General features: G+C 44.9%; 1 protein-coding gene across 1 annotated transcript in view; it reads right to left on the bottom strand.

Annotated features, from left to right (window-relative positions):
• LOC109882700 (metabotropic glutamate receptor 7-like) overlaps positions 1-19807 on the bottom strand; it is a 393305-nt gene that overhangs the window by 262819 nt on the left and 110679 nt on the right. The window contains exon 2 of the mRNA XM_031798073.1: positions 19266-19482. Coding sequence (XP_031653933.1) covers positions 19266-19482 — 217 coding nt within the window. The remainder of the gene's footprint in view (positions 1-19265; positions 19483-19807) is intronic.

Here is a 19807-nt window from a genome sequence, read left to right as displayed (position 1 = left end):
AGGGTTATCTTTGGTCTCTTTGTTGCCTCTTTGATTAATGCACTCTTTGCCTGGTCTGTGAGTTTTGGTGGGCAGCCCGCTCTTGGCAGGTTTGTTGTGGTGCCATATTCTTTCCATTTTAAATAATGGATTTAATGGTGCTCTGTCGAATCCAAATAAAATGTACTTAACTAAAAGGTTGTAATGCAACAGAATCTGAAAAACTGCAAGGGGGATGAATACATTTGCAAGGCACTGCATGTTCCTCTGTTCCAACAAACTACACCACATTACTACAGCTATCTACAGCCATCCAGTCTAGATGTAACCAGACTACATTGCTGCAGCTATCTACAGCCATCCAGTCTAGATGTAACCAGACTACATTACTACAGCTATCTACAGCCATCCAGTCTAGATGTAACCAGACTACATTACTACAGCTATCTACAGCCATCCAGTCTAGATGTAACCAGACTACATTGCTGCAGCTATCTACAGCCATCCAGTCTAGATGTAACCAGACTACATTGCTGCAGCTATCTACAGCCATCCAGTCTAGATGTAACCAGACTACATTACTACAGCTATCTACAGCCATCCAGTCTAGATGTAACCAGACTACATTACTACAGCTATCTACAGCCATCCAGTCTAGATGTAACCAGACTACATCACATTACTACAGCTATCTACAGCCATCCAGTCTAGATGTAACCAGACTACAGCACATTACTACAGCCATCCAGTCTAGATGTAACCAGACTACAGCACATTACTACAGTTATCTACAGCCATCCAGTCTAGATTTAACCAGACTACATTACTACAGCTATCTACAGCCATCCAGTCTAGATGTAACCAGACTACATTACTACAGCTATCTACAGCCATCCAGTCTAGATGTAACCAGACTACATCACATTACTACAGCTATCTACAGCCATCCAGTCTAGATGTAACCAGACTACAGCACATTACTACAGCCATCCAGTCTAGATGTAACCAGACTACAGCACATTACTACAGTTATCTACAGCCATCCAGTCTAGATTTAACCAGACTACATTACTACAGCTATCTACAGCCATCCAGTCTAGATGTAACCAGACTACAGCCAGGTAGAACTAAGATGTACTGTCTCTATCCTCTGTCCCTCAGCATGCTATACCACCCTACAGCCAGGTAGAACTAAGATGTACTGTCTCTATCCTCTGTCCCTCAGCATGCTATACCACACTACAGCCAGGTAGAACTAAGATGTACTGTCTCTATCCTCTGTCCCTCAGCATGCTATACCACCCTACAGCCAGTTAGAACTAAGATGTACTGTCTCTATCCTCTGTCCCTCAGCATGCTATACCACCCTACAGCCAGTTAGAACTAAGATGTACTGTCTCTATCCTCTGTCCCTCAGCATGCTATACCACCCTACAGCCAGTTAGAACTAAGATGTACTGTCTCTATCCTCTGTCCCTCAGCATGCTATACCACCCTACAGCCAGGTAGAACTAAGATGTATTGTCTCTATCCTCTGTCCCTCTATGCGTTTTGAAACATTGATCTGATACTGTTCTCTATGTGTTTTGAAACAGTGATCTGACATTGTTCTCCATGCGTTTTGAAACATTTAACAACAGTGCTGGATTTGAGGAATCGATGTTGAATCTCTTAGTCTTAGTGTGAATATGTTATGCCTAACTCTTTGATTCAATCTAAAATTACAAATATAATCACATCCCGTTTGATCCAACCCAATTATACATTGATTAGATAGGGGTTGAAATGTCATCACGATGAGGCCAGCCTTGAGAGCCTTTCTCTCCGATGTCTAATACATCAAATCAACATGGTCACAGAAACAACGCTCTCATTGGTCGACAATCACAGTACCAAAACCAAACAAATACTATATTGTTGAAGATAGAACAGGCTGTCACACTGTACCTTTCTTACAAACAAGGACAAGGATGCCAACATAGCAATGAAACTTCAATATGATTCAGAGGTTTCTGTCTAAGAGGCGACTCGTGGATGACCTCATTATATACATTAGTAAAGTTAAAGCTAGTGTGTCTCTCTACGACAATCGGGCCATATGGACTGAATATGATTCAGAGGATTCTGGACATACTATTAGTATTTAAACAAGTAAGCTAGTTGAGAACAAGTTCTCATTTACAACTGTGACCTGGCCAAGACTAAGCAAAGCATTGTCGACACAAACAACAACACAGAGTTACACATTGAATAAACCAAACATACAGTCAATAATACAATAGAAAAAGTATATATACAGTGTGTGCAAATGAGGTAGGATAAGGGAGGTAAAGCAATAAACAGGCCACAGTGGCAAAATAATTACAATATAGCAATTAAACACTGGAGTGATAACTGTGGAGAAGATGAGTGCGCAAGTAGAGATACTGGAGTGCAAAGGAACAAAATAAATAACAGTATGGGGATGAGATAGTTGGATGGGAAATTTACAGAAAGGCTATGTAAAGGTGCAGTGATCTGTGAGCTGCTCTGACAGCTGGTGCTTAAAGTTAGTAAGGGAGATGATTTTTGCAGTTCGTTCCAGTCATTGGCAGCAGAGAACTGGAAGGAAAGGCGGCCAAAGGGGGAACTGGCTTTGGGGGTGACCAGTGAAATATACCTGCTGGAGCGCATGCTACAGGTGGGTGCTGCTATGGTGACCAGTGAGCTGAGATAAGGTGGGGCTTTACCTCGCAAAGACCTATAGATGACCTGGAGCCAGTGGGAATGGCGACAAATATGAAGCGAGGGCCAGCCAACGAGAGCATACAGGTCGCAGTGGTGGGTAGTATCTGGGGCTTTGGTGACAAAATGTATGGCACTGTGATAGACTGCATCCAATTTGCTGAGTAGAATGTTGGAGGCTATTTTGTAAAAGACATTGCCGAAGTCGAGGATCGGTAGGATAGTCAGTTTTACGAGTGTACGTTTGGCAGCATGAGTGAAGGATACTTTGTTGCGAAATGGAAAGCCGATTCTAGATTTAATTTTGGATTGGAGATGCTTAATGTGAGTCTGGAAGGAGAGTTTACAGTCTAACTAGACACTTAGGTATTTGTAGTTGTGCACATATTCTAAGTCAGAAACGTCCAGAGTAGTGATGCTGGACGGGCGGGCAGGTGTGGGCAGCGATCGGTTGAAAGCAAGCATTTAGTTTTACTTGCCTTTAAGAGCAGTTGGAGGCCACGGAAGGAGAGTTGTATGGCATTGAAGCTCGTTTGGAGGTTAGATAACACAGTGTCCAAAGAAGGACCAGAAGTATACAGAATGGTGTCGTCTGCACAGAGGTGGATCACCAGCAGCAAGATCGAAATCATTGATGTGTACAGAGAAAGGAGTCGGCCCGAGAATTGAACCCTGTGGCACCCCCACAGAGACTGCCAGAGGTCAGGACAACAGGCCCTCCGATTTGACACACTGAACACTGTCAGAGAAGTAGTTGGTCAACCAGGCAAGGCAGTCATTTGAGAAACCAAGGCTGTTGAGTATGCCGATAAGAATGTGGTGATGGACATAGTCGAAAGCCTTGGCCAGGTCGATGAAAACAGCTGCACAGTATAGTCTCTTATCGATGGCGGTTATGATATCGTTTAGGACCTTGAGCGCGGCTGAGGTGCACCCATGACCAGGTGGAAAGCATTTCCAGCTGTAGAGAAAAACTTATTGAAATTCTCAATTATTGTGGATTTATCAGTGGTGACAGTGTTTCCAAGCGTCAGTGTAGTGGGCAGCTGGGAGGAGGTGCTCTTATTCTCCATGGACTTTACAGTGTCCCAGAACTTTTGGGAGTTTGTGCTACAAGATGAACATTTCAGTTTGAAAAAGCTAGCCTTTGCTTTCCTAACTGCCTGTCTATGTTGGTTCCTGACTTCCCTGAAAAGTTGCATATCGCGGGGGCTATTCGATGCTAATGCAGTACGCCACAGGATATTTTTGCGCTGGTCAAGGGCAGTCAGGTCTGGAGTGAACCAAGGGCTATATCTGTTCCTGGTTCTAAATTTTTGGAATGGGGCATGCTTATTTAAGATGGTGAGGAAAGCACTTTTAAAGAATAACCAGGCATCCTCTACTGATGGATACCCATGCCAGGTCAATTAGACAGGCCTGCTCGCTGAAATGTTTTAGGGAACATTTGACAGTGATGAGGGGTGGTCGTTTGACTGCAGACCCATTAAGGACACAGGCAATGAGGCAGTGATCGCTGAGATCCTGGTTGAAGACAGCAGAGGTGTATTTTGAGGGCAGGTTGATTAGGATTATATCTATGAGGGTGCCCATGTTTACAGATTTGGTTTGTACCTGGTAGGTTCATTGATAATTTGTGTGAGATTGAGAGCATCAAGCTTAGATTGTAGGATGGCCGGGGTGTTAAGCATGTCCCAGTTTAGGTCACATAACAGCACGAGCTCTGAAGATAGATGGGGGGCAATCAATTCACATATGGTGTTCAGGGCACAGCTGGGGGCAGAAGGTGGTCTATAGCAAGCGGCAAAGGTGAGAGACTTGTTTCTGGAAAGGTGGATTTTTAAAAGTAGAAGCTCAAATTGTTTGGGCACAGACCTGGATACTAAGACAGAATTTTTTGGTGGTCTTCCTAAGCCAGGATTCAGACACAGCTAGGACATTCGGGTTGGCAGAGTGTGCTAAAGCAGTGAGTAAAACAAACTTATGGAGGAGGCTTCTAATGTTAACATGCATGAAATCAAGGCTTTTACGGTTACAGAAGTCAACAAATGAGAGTGTCTAGGGAATGGGAGTGGAGCTAGGCACTGCAGGGCCTGGATTAATCTCTACATCACCAAAGGAGCAGAGGAGGAGTAGGATAAGGGTACGGCTAAAGGCTATAAGATCTGATCTACTGGTATGTTCGGAACAGAGAGTAAAAGGAGTAGGTTTCTGATCGCGATAGAATAGATTCAAGGCATAATGTACAGACAAAGGTATGGTAGGGTGTGAATACAGTGGAGGTAAACCTATGCATTGAGCGACGATGAGAGAGATATTGTCTCTAGAAACATAATTTAAACCAGGTGAGGTCACTGCATGTGTGGGAGGTAGAACTAAAGGGTTAGCTAAGGTATATTGTGCAGAGCTAGAGGCTCTACACTGAAATAAGGCAATTATAACTAACCAAAACAGCCATGGACAAGGCATATTGACATTAGGGAGAGGCATGCGTAGCCGAGTGATCATAGGGGTCCAGTGAGTAGCTGATCGAGCTGGAGACACGGCGATTCAGACAGCTCGCGGGTCGGGGCTAGCAAGCAAGCAGAAGGGCCTTAGAGGGATGTCGCGACGGTGAGGTCTGTTGTAGCCCCCTTGTGCTGTTACGTCATGAAACCAGTCATGATAGATCAGCAGGGTTCCATGTAGTAAAAGGGATCAGGCCAATTAGTAAAATAGGTATAGTGGCCAAAGAATTTGTCCGATGGGCCTCTTCAGCTCACATTCCGATATACTCTAGACAGCTAGCGGGCCGCGGCTAGCAGGTTAGCAGATGGATATTCAGGGGGCGTCGCAATGGAGGAGCCAGTTAAAAAAAAACTTGGGCAGTTCAGTCATGATGGATCGGCGGGACTCGTGGTCGATTGGCAAAATAGGTATTGTAGCCGAAGGAGGGGCTTATAGACCTATTCGGCTAACCGGGAGATGAGCCTAGCAAAGGCTAGCTCCAGGCTAATTGGTTCTTGCTTCGGGACAGAGACGTTAGCCAGGAGTGGCCACTCGGATAGCAGCTAGCTGCAATGATCCAGGTGAAAAGGTTCTAGAGCTTGCTGTAGGAATACGGTAATATGGAGAAGAATAAGTCCGATTTGCTCTGGTTCGAATCGCGCTCTGCAGACTGGCAAGAGTTGTCCAGGCTAAAGGTTAGCTGATGACTGCTAGCAGTGGCTAGCTGACTACTAGATAGTAGCTAGTTAGCTGGCTAGCTTCGGTTGGGGGTTCCAGTTTAAAAGTAAAGAAAATAGCATTCTCATTGGGTGAGGCGGATTGCAGGAGAGTATTTTGAAGTTTATAAAAAATATTTTTGAAGAAAAACACGACGAAGACAATGTCGTCTGACTGCTACGCCATTTTGGAATGAGTACTTGACAATGTAATAATGTACTTTATTGACAAGATATCCCCTCTGTATATAATATAAGGCAGTACTGGTGTAGAGAAGGAGGGTTAGGAGAGAAGGTTGGATGAATAATAGAGGAGAGGAGAGGAGAGGAGAGGAGAGGAGAGGAGAGGAGAGGAGAGGAGAGGAGAGGAGAGGAGAGGAGAGGAGAGGAGAGGAGAGGAGAGGAGAGGTGAGGAGAGGTGAGGAGAGGAGAGGAGAGGTGAGGAGAGGAGAGGAGAGGAGAGGGGAGGGGAGGAGAGGAGAGGAGAGGAGAGGAGAGGAGAGGAGAGGAGAGGAGAGGAGAGGAGAGGAGAGGAGAGGAGAGGAGAGGAGAGGAGAGGAGAGGAGAGGAGAGGAGAGGAGAGGAGAGGAGAGGAGAGGAGAGGAGATAGGAGAGAGAGGGAATTTAAGAGAGAGAGAGACAGCAATAGCTGGAGCCTGCGGCTTATGCACATCCTCCATCCACAGCGCCCTAGCAAACCCCAAGCCTACTCTGTCCACAGCGCCCTAGAAAAACCCAAGCCTACCCTGTCCACAATACCCTAGCAAAACCCAAGCCTACCCCGTCAACAATACCCTAGCAAAACCCAAGCCTACCCCGTCTACAATACCCTAGCAAAACCCAAGCCTACCCCGTCAACAATACCCTAGCAAAACCCAAGCCTACCCCGTCAACAATACCCTAGCAAAACCCAAGCCTACCCCATCAACAATACCCTAGCAAAACCCAAGCCTACCCCGTCAACAATACCCTAGCAAAACCCAAGCCTACCCCGTCAACAATACCCTAGCAAAACCCAAGCCTACCCCGTCAACAATACCCTAGCAAAACCCAAGCCTACCCCTTCAACAATACCCTAGCAAAAACCCAAGCCTACCCCGTCAACAATACCCTAGCAAAACCCAAGCCTACCCCGTCAACAATACCCTAGCAAAACCCAAGCCTGCCCCGTCAACAATACCCTAGCAAAACCCATGCCTACCCGGTCAACAATACCCTAGCAAAACCCAAGCCTACTCTATGGTAGTAGCTCTCACCAATGCCCCTAGTGGACGGTTTGGAAGGCATCTCTCGACATCCTGTGTACTGGATCACATAAACGTCCCCATTCGTCCACTATAATGGATTAATTCTTATACAAATCAGTACAAGTACAATAGCGTCTATGCAAATCCATCACGCCTACGATAAATCAGTTTTTGTCACATTCAAGCACTAGCATACATGTTTATAATAACCATACAATTCTCCACGTTAGCCATGATTTAACAGTCTGCCTAGCTACCTCTAAATGAAGGGTAGGGCTCCCGAGTAACGCAGTGGTCTAAGGCACTGCATCTTAGTACAAAAGGTGTCACTATAGTCCCTATAGTTTGATTCCAGGCTGTATCACATCCGGACGTGATTGGGGGTCCCATAGGGCGTCGGACTATTGGCCCAGCGTCGTCTGGGTTTGGCCCCGGGTAGTACGTCACTGATAAGAATTTGTTCATAACTGACTTGGTTACTTTAAAACAAAGATACAGACCACCAGCAATGACGCACACAGAAACAGGCAGGCTAATGGGTCCATCATCCGTGTTTACAGAACCAGATAAACAGGCCACTAACCATACAAGACAAGCAGGTAAATGGGGAAAGTCTAAACTAGAGCTGACCACCAGATAGTGTCCAGGAGACAGAGGATGAGTCCCAAATGGCCGTCTATTCCCTGTAGAGCCCTTACAGGGGCCATGGTCAAAAAGTAGTGCACTAACATAGGAATAAGATGCCATTTGGAATGCAGGCTGAGAGACAGATGACATTACATGAACAGAAATAGATGTGTGTCTGTATGGCTGTACAGGGGTTGAGACTGGTGGTACACACATTCAACTGCTAGCCTGATGTGCAGCCTCTATCAGTTATTTGACTTGACAGGGGAGTCTTCCTCTAGGAAAGTATTGTGGTTCTCAACAAGGATTGTGTATTCAGTCACTTGATGGATGGATGTTGGCAACAGTTTTGAGCACACCTTTCATCTCTGGGTATTTATGGTGTACTCAAACGCTGCACATTATGGTGTTCCAGTACATAATGGTGTTCCAGTACATGATGGTGTTCCAGTACATGACGGTGTTCCAGTACATGATGGTGTTCCAGTACATGACGGTGTTCCAGTACATGCTGGTGTCCCAGTACATATTGGTGTTCCAGTACATGATGGTGTTCCAGTACATGCTGGTGTTCCAGTACATATTGGTGTTCCAGTACATGCTGGTGTTCCAGTACATGCTGGTTTTCCAGTACATGCTGGTGTCCCACTACATATTGGTGTTCCAATACATGATGGTGTCCCAGTACATAATGGTGTTCCAGTACATGATGGTGTTCCAGTACATGATGGTGTTCCAGTACATGATGGTATCCCAGTACATGCTGGTGTCCCAGTACATATTGCTGTTCCAGTACATATTGGTGTTCCAATACATATTGGTGTTCCAGTACATGATGGTGTTCCAGTACATGCTGGTGTCCCAGTACATATTGGTGTCCCAGTACATATTGGTGTTCCAGTACATGCTGGTGTCCCACTACATATTGGTGTTCCAATACATGATGGTGTCCCAGTACATAATGGTGTTCCAGTACATGATGGTGTTCCAGTACAGGATGGTGTTCCAGTACATGATGGTATCCCAGTACATGCTGGTGTCCCAGTACATATTGGTGTTCCAGTACATATTGGTGTTCCAATACATATTGGTGTTCCAGTACATGATGGTGTTCCAGTACATGCTGGTGTCCCAGTACATATTGGTGTCCCAGTACATATTGGTGTTCCAGTACATGATGGTGTTCCAGTACAACAAACAAACAAGCCTCCCTGTGTTGGTCCTCAGACATGACAATAACACAGCTGACATCTAGAGTCCAGACTCTGAAATCCTCATGGTTTCCTGCCTCAGTAATTTCGTCATTTAATATATTTTAAAATCAGAGTGCCACATTCAGCATCTTTAAGTAGAACAATTCGGTCAACTCAGCTCACAGCAGCGTACAACTATAGCCGTCCTAAAATAGCACCCTGTTCCCTACAGGGTGTAATATTTCTGACAAGAAACCACGGACATAAGTTGTGTACTATATAGGGAATAGGGCGTCCTTTGGGATTCATTCCTAGTATTTCCCAGTCTGGGATAGAAGATAAAACAGGTCACCCCCCAAAAAATGAAGTATTCGTCACGGTGATGAATTGAGTAATATGTGATGTTCTAAACGTGTTGTCAGACTGGTTATATTGCTTGATACAGGGTGCGATACACATCTAGGATAGGCTAGCAGACAGATCCTGGTTTTGCCCATGTCTCACATTCAGTGTTTACATCTCAGTATAGGATCCGTTCGCCCTATCCAATTAAATCTTATTCACTTTAATCTAAGACGGTAAAACTTATCCTAGATCCTACTCTGAGACTCTTTAAGAAAATGGGTTTATATCTATATGCGTTGACCCTATTTCATGATACTGTATATGCACTATGTATCCAAAAGCATGTGGGCAACCCCTCAACTTAGAGGATTCAGCTTTTTCAGCCACACCCGTTGTTGACAGGTGTATAAAATTGAGCGCACAGCCATGCAATCTCCATAGACAAACATTTGGAGTAGAACGGCCCATACTGAAGAGCTCAGTGCTAAAGCTGCCCCGGATAACTGTAAGTGGATCTATTGTGAAGTGGAAAAGTCTAGGAGCAACAACGGTTACAGCCGCAAAGTGGTAGGCCACACAACCTCACAAAACAGGACCGCCGAGTGCTCATCTGTCCTCGGTTGCAACACTCAATAGCGAGTTTCAAACTGCCTCAACGTCAGCACTATAACTGTTTGTCGGGGGCTTCATAAAATGGGTTTCCATGGCCGAGCAGACGCACACATTCCTAAGATCATCATGCACAATGCCAAGCGTCGGCTGGAGTGATGTAAAGCTCGCCGCCATTGGACTCTGGAGCAGTGGAAACGTGTTCTCTGGAGTGATGAATCATGCTTCACCATCTGGCAGTCCATTGGATGAATTTGGGTTTGGCAGATGTCAGGAGAACGCTACCGGCCCGAATGCATAGTGCCAACTGTAAAGTTAGGTGGAGGAGGAATAATGGTCTGGGGCTGTTTTTCACGGTTCGGGCTAAGCCCCTTAGTTCCAGAGAAGGGAAATCTTAACGCTACAGCATACAATGCCATTCTAGATGATTCTGCGCTTTCAACTTTGTAGCAACAGTTTGGGGAAGGCCCTTTCCTGTTTCAGCATGACAATCAAATAAAATGTTATTTATAAAGCCCTTACATCAGCTGGTATCTCAAAGTGCTGTACAGAAACCCAGCCTAAAACCCCAAACAGCAAGCAATGCAGGTGTAGAAGCACAGTGGCTAGGAAAAACTCCCTAGAAAGGCCAAAACCTAGGAAGAAACCTAGAGAGGAACCAGGGTACGAGGGGTGGCCAGTCCTCTTCTGGCTTTGCACAAAGCACAGAGCCCTGACCTCAACCCCATCAAACACCTTTTGAGATGAATTGGAACGCTGACTGCAAGCCAGGCCTAATCTCCCAACATCAGTACCCAACCTCACTAATACTCTTGTCACTGAGTGGTAGCAAGTCCCGCAGCAATGTTCCAAGATCTAGTGGAAAGCCTTTCTAGAACAGTGGTGGCTGTTATAGCAGCAAAGGGGGACCAACTCCATATTAAAGCCCATGATTTTGGATTGAGATTTTCAACGAGCAGGTGTCCATATACATTTGGTCATGTAGAGTATATCGATGAGAGAAACATAGCCAAGCACAAGCATCAGGGAAGAAGGGATCACACTCTCTGAGTCGAAGGGGATCACTCTGTGGGTATAAGGGATGACACTCTCTGGGTAGAAGTGGATCACTCTCTCTGGGTAGAAGAGGATCACTCTCTCAGGGTAGAAGAGGATCACTCTCTCTGGGTAGAAGAGGATCACTCTCTCTGGGTAGAAGAGGATCACTCTCTCTGGGTAGAAGAGGATCACTCTCTCTGGGTAGAAGAGGATCACTCTCTCTGGGTAGAAGAGGATCACTCTCTCTGGGTAGAAGAGGATCACATACTTGTGTAACTCAGATAAGGTTGCTATTAAAAGTTAAATCAAAATGATTGTAGTCCTTTTGCTTGAGTCAATCAAACCCCTTAACAGAAAGATGTGACCAACAGTACCATTATCCACTCCTTGAGGAAGACAGAACGCTGGTTCACAAGGCTACAGTACCATCACCAACTCCTTGAGGAAGACAGAATGCTGGTTCACAAGGCTACAGTACCATTATCCACTCCTTGAGGAAGACAGAACGCTGGTTCACAAGGCTACAGTACCATCACCAACTCCTTGAGGAAGACAGAACGCTGGTTCACAAGGCTACAGTAGCATCACCCACTCCTTGAGGAAAACAGAACGCTGGTTCACAAGGCTACAGTACCATCACCAACTCCTTGAGGAAGACAGAACGCTGGTTCACAAGGCTACAGTACAATCACCAACTCCTTGAGGAAGACAGAACGCTGGTTCACAAGGCTAAAGTACCATCACCCACTCCTTGAGGAAAACGGAACGCTGGTTCACAAGGCTACAGTACCATTATCCACTCCTTGAGGAAGACATAACGCTGGTTCACAAGGCTACAGTACCATCACCCACTCCTTGAGGAAGACATAACGCTGGTTCACAAGGCTACAGTACCATCACCCACTCCTTGAGGAAGACATAACGCTGGTTCACAAGGCTACAGTACCATCACCCACTCCTTGAGGAAGACAGAACGCTGGTCACAAGGCTACAGTACCATCACCCACTCCTTGAGGAAGACAGAACGCTGGTTCACAAGGCTACAGTACCATCACCCACTCCTTGAGGAAGACAGAACGCTGGTTCACAAGGCTACAGTACCATCACCCACGCCTTGAGGAAAACAGAATGCTGGTTCACAAGGCTACAGTACCATTATCCACTCCTTGAGGAAAACAGAATGCTGGTTCACAAGGCTACAGTACCATTATCCACTCCTTGAGGAAGACAGAACACTGGTTCACAAGGCTACATTACCATTATCCACTCCTTGAGGAAGACAGAACGCTGGTTGACAAGGCTACAGTACCAGCACCCACTCCTTGAGGAAGACAGAATGCTGGTTCACAAGGCTACAGTACCATTGTCCACTCCTTGAGGAAGACAGAACGCTGGTTCACAAGGCTACAGTACCATCACCCACTCCTTGAGGAAGACAGAACGCTGGTTCACAAGGCTACATTACCATTATCCACTCCTTGAGGAAGACAGAATGCTGGTTCACAAGGCTACAGTACCATTATCCACTCCTTGAGGAAGACAGAACGCTGGTTCACAAGGCTACAGTACCATCACCCACTCCTTGAGGAAGACAGAACGCTGGTTCACAAGGCTACAGTACCATTATCCATTCATTGAGGAAGACAGAACGCTGGTTCACAAGGCTACAGTACCATCACCCACTCCTTGAGGAAGACAGAACGCTGGTTCACAAGGCTACAGTACCATCACCCACTCCTTGAGGAAGACAGAATGCTGGTTGACAAGGCTACAGTACCAGCACCCACTCCTTGAGGAAGACAGAACGCTGGTTCACAAGGCTACAGTACCATTGTCCACTCCTTGAGGAAGACAGAACGCTGGTTCACAAGGCTACAGTACCATCACCCACTCCTTGAGGAAGACAGAACGCTGGTTCACAAGGCTACATTACCATTATCCACTCCTTGAGGAAGACAGAATGCTGGTTCACAAGGCTACAGTACCATTATCCACTCCTTGAGGAAGACAGAACGCTGGTTCACAAGGCTACAGTACCATCACCCACTCCTTGAGGAAGACAGAACGCTGGTTCACAAGGCTACAGTACCATTATCCACTCCTTGAGGAAGACAGAATGCTGGTTCACAAGGCTACAGTACCATCACCCACTCCTTGAGGAAGACAGAATGCTGGTTCACAAGGCTACAGTACCATCACCCACTCCTTAGGGAGACAGAACGCTGGTTCACAAGGCTACAGTACCATTATCCACTCCTTGAGGAAAACAGAACGCCGGTTCACAAGGCTACAGTACCATTATCCACTCCTTGAGGAAGACAGAATGCTGGTTCACAAGGCTACAGTACCATTATCCACTCCTTGAGGAAGACAGAACGCTGGTTGACAAGGCTACAGTACCATCACCCACTCCTTGAGGAAGACAGAATGCTGGTTCACAAGGCTACAGTACCATTATCCACTCCTTGAGGAAGACAGAACGCTGTTCACAAGGCTACAGTACCATCACCCACTCCTTGAGGAAGACAGAACGCTGGTTCACAAGGCTACAGTACCATCACCCACTCCTTGAGGAAGACAGAACGCTGGTTCACAAGGCTACAGTACCATCACCCACTCCTTGAGGAAGACAGAACGCTGGTTCACAAGGCTACAGTACCATTATCCACTCCTTGAGGAAGACAGAACGCTGGTTCACAAGGCTACAGTACCATCACCCACTCCTTGAGGAAGACAGAACGCTGGTTCACAAGGCTACAGTACCATCACCCACTCCTTGAGGAAGACAGAACGCTGGTTCACAAGGCTACAGTACCATAACCCACTCCTTGAGGAAGACAGAACGCTGGTTCACAAGGCTACAGTACCATCACCCACTCCTTGAGGAAGACAGAACGCTGGTTCACAAGGCTACAGTACCATTATCCACTCCTTGAGGAAGACAGAACACTGGTTCACAAGGCTACAGTACCATTATCCACTCCTTGAGGAAGACAGAACGCTGGTTCACAAGGCTACAGTACCATCACCCACTCCTTGAGGAAGACAGAACGCTGGTTCACAAGGCTACAGTACCATCACCCACTCCTTGAGGAAGACAGAACGCTGGTTCACAAGGCTACAGTACCATCACCCACTCCTTGAGGAAGACAGAACGCTGGTTCACAAGGCTACAGTACCATTATCCACTCCTTGAGGAAGACAGAAGCTTCCTTATGATAGCTACAGAACAACTAGTCTTCCTGAGGCAGGTTCATATTGTTTGGAGCCAGGGCATATCCACACAAAACCGTAACCACCACATGAAGCTTCTGAAGGATTGGAGGTCAACCATCTACAGGCGATTCTCTCGTACTTTGTGATTATTTAGACTACTATTCACCCACATCCACACCCATGTATCCCTCTACAGAGCACGGTACACATCATCTTCCATTTTATGTATTGTCTCAAGAGGATCCAAAGCCAAATAAAGACATGCCAGGAACGCCTCTGTATTACTTTATAAAAATAATGTATTATTTTCCATGGAGGTTTAAAAAAAATACAAAATAAACAATGGTGAAAACTGGAATGGAGAAAACTGCTGGTAAATATACAGGAACACTGGTCTATTGAAGACGGAAACATTGGTTTATGATCAATCACAAGTTTGGAAGCTCAAATGGAGAAAACTTCTGGTAAATATACAGGAACACTGGTCTATTGAAGACTGAAACATTGGTTTATGATCAATCACAAGTTTGGAAGCGTGAAGTTTAAAAAGTCTGCTGGAGTTTCATATCTATTCAGTTTCCATGGATGTTTAAAACATTGGTTGTGCTGTCTCTGTTTCTCCTGCCAGAGAAAGTTGCAGATTTGAAATCCTTCTCTAATCTATTCTGCAGTCCGCTGCATGAATAATCAATGTTCTGTAGATATTTCCGCCGTCCACAGCGCATTGGAAACGGCTGAGCCTAATTAGCCAACTGATGTGTGGGGGTTATCCCCCCCCCCCTAAAGAAAAACCAAAGAAACACAAACACACACAACCCCTAGGACCAATAGAGTAGAGGATTATGGGAGTGGAGCGCCGTCGGTAGATAAACCAGAACGATACAGAACAAAACCCTGAAACCAGGAAGAGAAAGCCCTTTTGGTGAATAAGATGCTCATTAAACTCTTCTGTAACAGCCTGCGTCCCAAATGGCACACTATTCCCTAAATATATATATAGAGAGAGACAGGGAGGGAGGGAGGGAGGGAGGGAGGGAGGGAGGGAGGGAGGGAGGGAGGGAGGGAGGGAGGGAGGGAGGGAGGGAGGGAGGGACAGAGAAAGACAGAGAAAGACAGAGAAAGACAGAGAAAGACAGAGAGAGACAGAGAAAGACAGAAAGAGACAGAAAGAGAGAGAGAGACAGAGACAGAGAGAGAGACACAGAGAGAGACACAGAGAGAGCGACAGAGAGAGAGAGAGAGAGAAAATGTTAACACATGTTTCCCATGCCAATAAAGCCCCTTTAATTGAAAAAAATTGACAGAGAGAGACAGAGAGAGACAGAGAGAGAGAGAGAGAGACACAGAGAGAGAGACAGACAGACAGAGAGAGACAGACAGAGAGAGAGAGAGAAAGAGAGAGAGATAGAGAGAGAGAGACAGAGAGAGAGAGCCCTGTGGGCCCTGGTCAAAAGTAGTGCACTATAAAGGGAATGGGGTGCCATTTGGTAGCTGTATCATACTCATCCTGTGAATAATAAAGGGAGAAAACAGAGGATGTTAGGGCAGATGATAGGCTTTTTACCATGGCTTTGCTGGACCTGCTAACTGTGATTTTATTGCCAGGTGTGAACCAGTAGGTGATTATGTTAAAGCGCAGACCTCTGTCAAACTGGAACCGCAGAGCAAAACTCTAGGCAACAAAATGACACATTAATCAAATGCATGTGCATCACATTACAATTACTGGTTGTTTTAACCAGCAGACGTTAGCAGGTTGTATCACAACCCGGATGTGATTGGGAGTCCCGTAGGGCGGCGCACAATTGGCCCGGCGTCGTCCGGGTTTGGACGAGGTAGGCCGTCATTGTAAATAACAATTTGTTCTTAACTTTAAATTAAGGTTATATAAAAAATATATATAAATATAAAAACAATTGCAGGCTCAATATCTTGTTAGTTTATCAGCTAGAATATTGCTACAGCCTAAAGTTTGTCTCATGAAAATCTAGCAGAGTTCCTTCCCTGTCTTCCTGACCCGGGGCTTGATCTCGGGACTCTATGTACACAACACTCCATCACTCAGAGTCAACAATACGATCTGACAGGGCAAGACGAGAGCCAACTGTCAAACCGTGAGGCATCTCTGGGAGGGTGTCATCACGGCCAGATGGCTGCTAGGGCTTCAAGAGCCTCCCAACTCATATCTGTTTCATCTGGTACCTACAGAAGACAATCTTATAGGCTCTTATTTTGTCAAGCAGATATTGTAGTATTGTCTATTTGATTACCATTGTTATGGGTAAAAAAACTAAACAACCACTTTCCAAAACAGTCGATTAGCTGTCTTTGCTAAGAGGTCAGCGTGAAGATCAATGTCTTCCTAAAGCTAGAGTGAAATTGTTTATGTTGACATTATAGTACAGTAGGTCTACATGTTTAACCATTCTAGCATACATGCTGTACATACAAGGTTTACCACGCCAAACTCCAAGTACATGTCTTCCAAATCAACTCAGTTGTTTCTAACTTGTAGCCCACAGTGGTTACCATATGATGGCATTTCACTTGAGGATAATTTAAATCACTTGACCATTTAATCACATCAGAAGTGAATCCACTTTGCACCCTTACAATATGCACATTAGAGAACATTAGAGAACATAAGATAACATTATAGAACAATATAGAACATTATAGAACATTATAGAACATTATAGAACACAAGATAACATTAGAGAACATTAGATAACATAAGATAACATTAGAGAACATTATAGAACACAAGATAACATTAGAGAACATTAGAGAACATAAGATAACATTATAGAACATTATAGAACATTATAGAACATTATAGAACATTATAGAACACAAGATAACACAAGATAACATTAGAGAACATTAGAGAACATAAGATACCATTATAGAACATAAGAGAACATAAGATAACATTAGAGAACATTAGAGAACAATATAGAACATTAGAGAACATTAGAGAACATAAGATACCATTATAGAACATAAGATAACATAAGATAACATTATAGAACATAAGATAACATTAGATAACATTAGAGAACATTAGAGAACATTATAGAACATAAGATAACATTAGAGAACATTAGAGAACAATATAGAATATAAGATAACACTAAATGTGATCATATTACTCCAGTACTAGCCTCCCTACACTGGCTTCCTGTCAAGGCAAGGGCTGATTTCAAGGTTTTACTGCTAACCTACAAAGCATTACATGGGCTTGCTCCTACCTATCTCTCTGATTTGGTCCTGCCGTACATACTTACACGTACGCTACGGTCACAAGACGCAGGCCTCCTAATTGTCCCTAGAATTTCTAAGCAAACAGCTGGAGGCAGGTTTTTCTTCTATAGAGCTCAATTTTTATGGAACGTTCTGCCTACCCATGTGAGAGACGCAGACTCGGTCTCAACCTTTAAGTCTTTACTGAAGACTCATCTCTTCAGTGGGTCATATGATTGAGTGTAGTCTGGCCCAGGAGTGTGAAGGTGAATGGAAAGGCTCTGGAGCAACGAACCGCCCTTGCTGTCTCTGCCTGGCCTGTTCCTCTCTCTCCACTGGGATTCTCTGCCTCTAACCATATTACAGGGGCTGAGACACTGACTTACTAGGGCTCTTTCATACCGTCCCTAGGAGGGGTGCGTCACTTGAGTGGGTTGAGTCACTGATGTGATCTTCCTGTCTGGGTTGGCGCCCCCCTTGTGTTGTGCCGTGGTGGAGATCTTTGTGTGCTATACTCGGCCTTGTCTCAGGATGGTAAGTTGGTGGTTGAAGATATCCCTCTAGTGGTGTGGGGGCTGTGCTTTGGCAAAGTGGGTGGGGTTAAAGCCTTCCTGTTTGGCCCTGTCCTCGGATGGGGCCACAGTCTCTCCTGACCCCTCCTGTCTCAGCCTCCAATATTTATGCTGCAGTAGTTTGTGTCGGGGGGCTAGGGTCAGTTTGTTATGTCTGGAGTACTTCTCCTGTCCTATCCGGTGTCCTGTGTGAATTTAAGTATGCCCTCTCTAATTCTCTCTTTCTTTCTTTCTTTCTTTCTTTCTTTCTTTCTTTCTTTCTTTCTTTCTTTCTCTCTCTTGGAGGACCTGAGCCCTAGGACCATGCCTCAGGACTACCTGACATGATGACTCCTTGCTGTCCCCAGTCCACCTGGCTGTGCTGCTGCTCCAGTTTCAACTGTTCTGCTTGTGATTATTATTATTGACCATGCTGGTCATTTATGAACATTTGAACATCTTGGCCATGTTCTGTTATAATCTCCACCTGGCACAGCCAGAAGAGGACTGACCACCACACATAGCCTGGTTCCTCTCTAGGTTTCTTCCTAGGTTTTGGCCATTCTAGGGAGTTTTTCCTAGCCACCGTGCTTCTAAACCTGCATTGCTTGCTGTTTGGGGTTTTAGGCTGGGTTTCTGTACAGCACTTTGAGATATCAGGGCTATATAAAATACATTTGATTTGATTTGATTTGAGAACGTACGATAACATTAGAGAATATAAGATAATACTAGAGAACATTAGAGAATATAAGATAACATAAGATAACATACGATAACACTAGAGAACACTAGAGAACAAACGATAACACTAGAGAACACTAGAGAACAAACGATAACACTAGAGAACATTAGAGAACAAACGATAACACTAGAGAACACTAGAGAACATTTGAGAATATAAGATAACACCAGAGAACATACGATAACACTAGAGAACATAAGATAACACCAGAGAACATACGATAACACTAGAGAACATACGATAACACTAGAGAACATACGATAACACTAGAGAACACTAGAGAACATACGATAACACTAGAGAACACTAGAGAACATACGGTAACACTAGAGAACATTAGAGAACATACGATAACACTAGAGAACATTAGAGAACATACGATAACACTAGAGAACATTAGAGAATATAAGATAACACTAGGGAACATAGGATAACACTAGGGAACATACGATAACACTAGGGAACATACGATAACACTAGAGAACATTAGAGAATATAAGATAACACTAGAGAACATTCCCCAGATAGGTCACTTTAACACTCACCTGATTCTCTGGACAGCTGATGAAAGGCATCCACTCCCTTCTCTCCATAGGATCCTTCTGACGCGACGGTAGATACGTAGTTCCAGCCCATGGCCTTGACTATGTCCACCATGGCTTGGGCTTGGAACGAGTCCGGGGGCACCACGCGAGAGAAGAAGTCGTATCGTCGGTCGTCGCTCAGCTCCGGGGCTGTGGAGGCATAGCTGATCTGAGGAATCTGAGGAGAGAGGGAAGAAGGGTTAAGATGGAGAGGACATCATAATGCCAATCATGGCTGTTTTCTCGGGTTGGGGAATGTAAAGTAGATGTAATAGTACTCTGATGCGTAACTGCTTGCTCCACAAGGTGGAATACGATGTGCTGGACAGATGGCAGTCAGCAATAGGACTGCACTTGTCACACAGTACCAGTCAAAAGATATTGAAGACATCACAACTATGGAATAACACATATGGAATCATGTAGTAACCAAAAAAGTGGTAAACAAATCAAAATATATTTAATATTTTTGATTCTTAAAAGTAGCATTGATGATGACAGCT

Source organism: Oncorhynchus kisutch, linkage group LG1 (genome assembly GCF_002021735.2).
Source record: "Oncorhynchus kisutch isolate 150728-3 linkage group LG1, Okis_V2, whole genome shotgun sequence".
NCBI classification, from domain to species: Eukaryota; Metazoa; Chordata; class Actinopteri; order Salmoniformes; family Salmonidae; genus Oncorhynchus; species Oncorhynchus kisutch.
The sequence above is the reverse complement of the archived record's forward strand: the minus strand, read 5'-3'. Positions and strand labels throughout refer to the sequence as shown.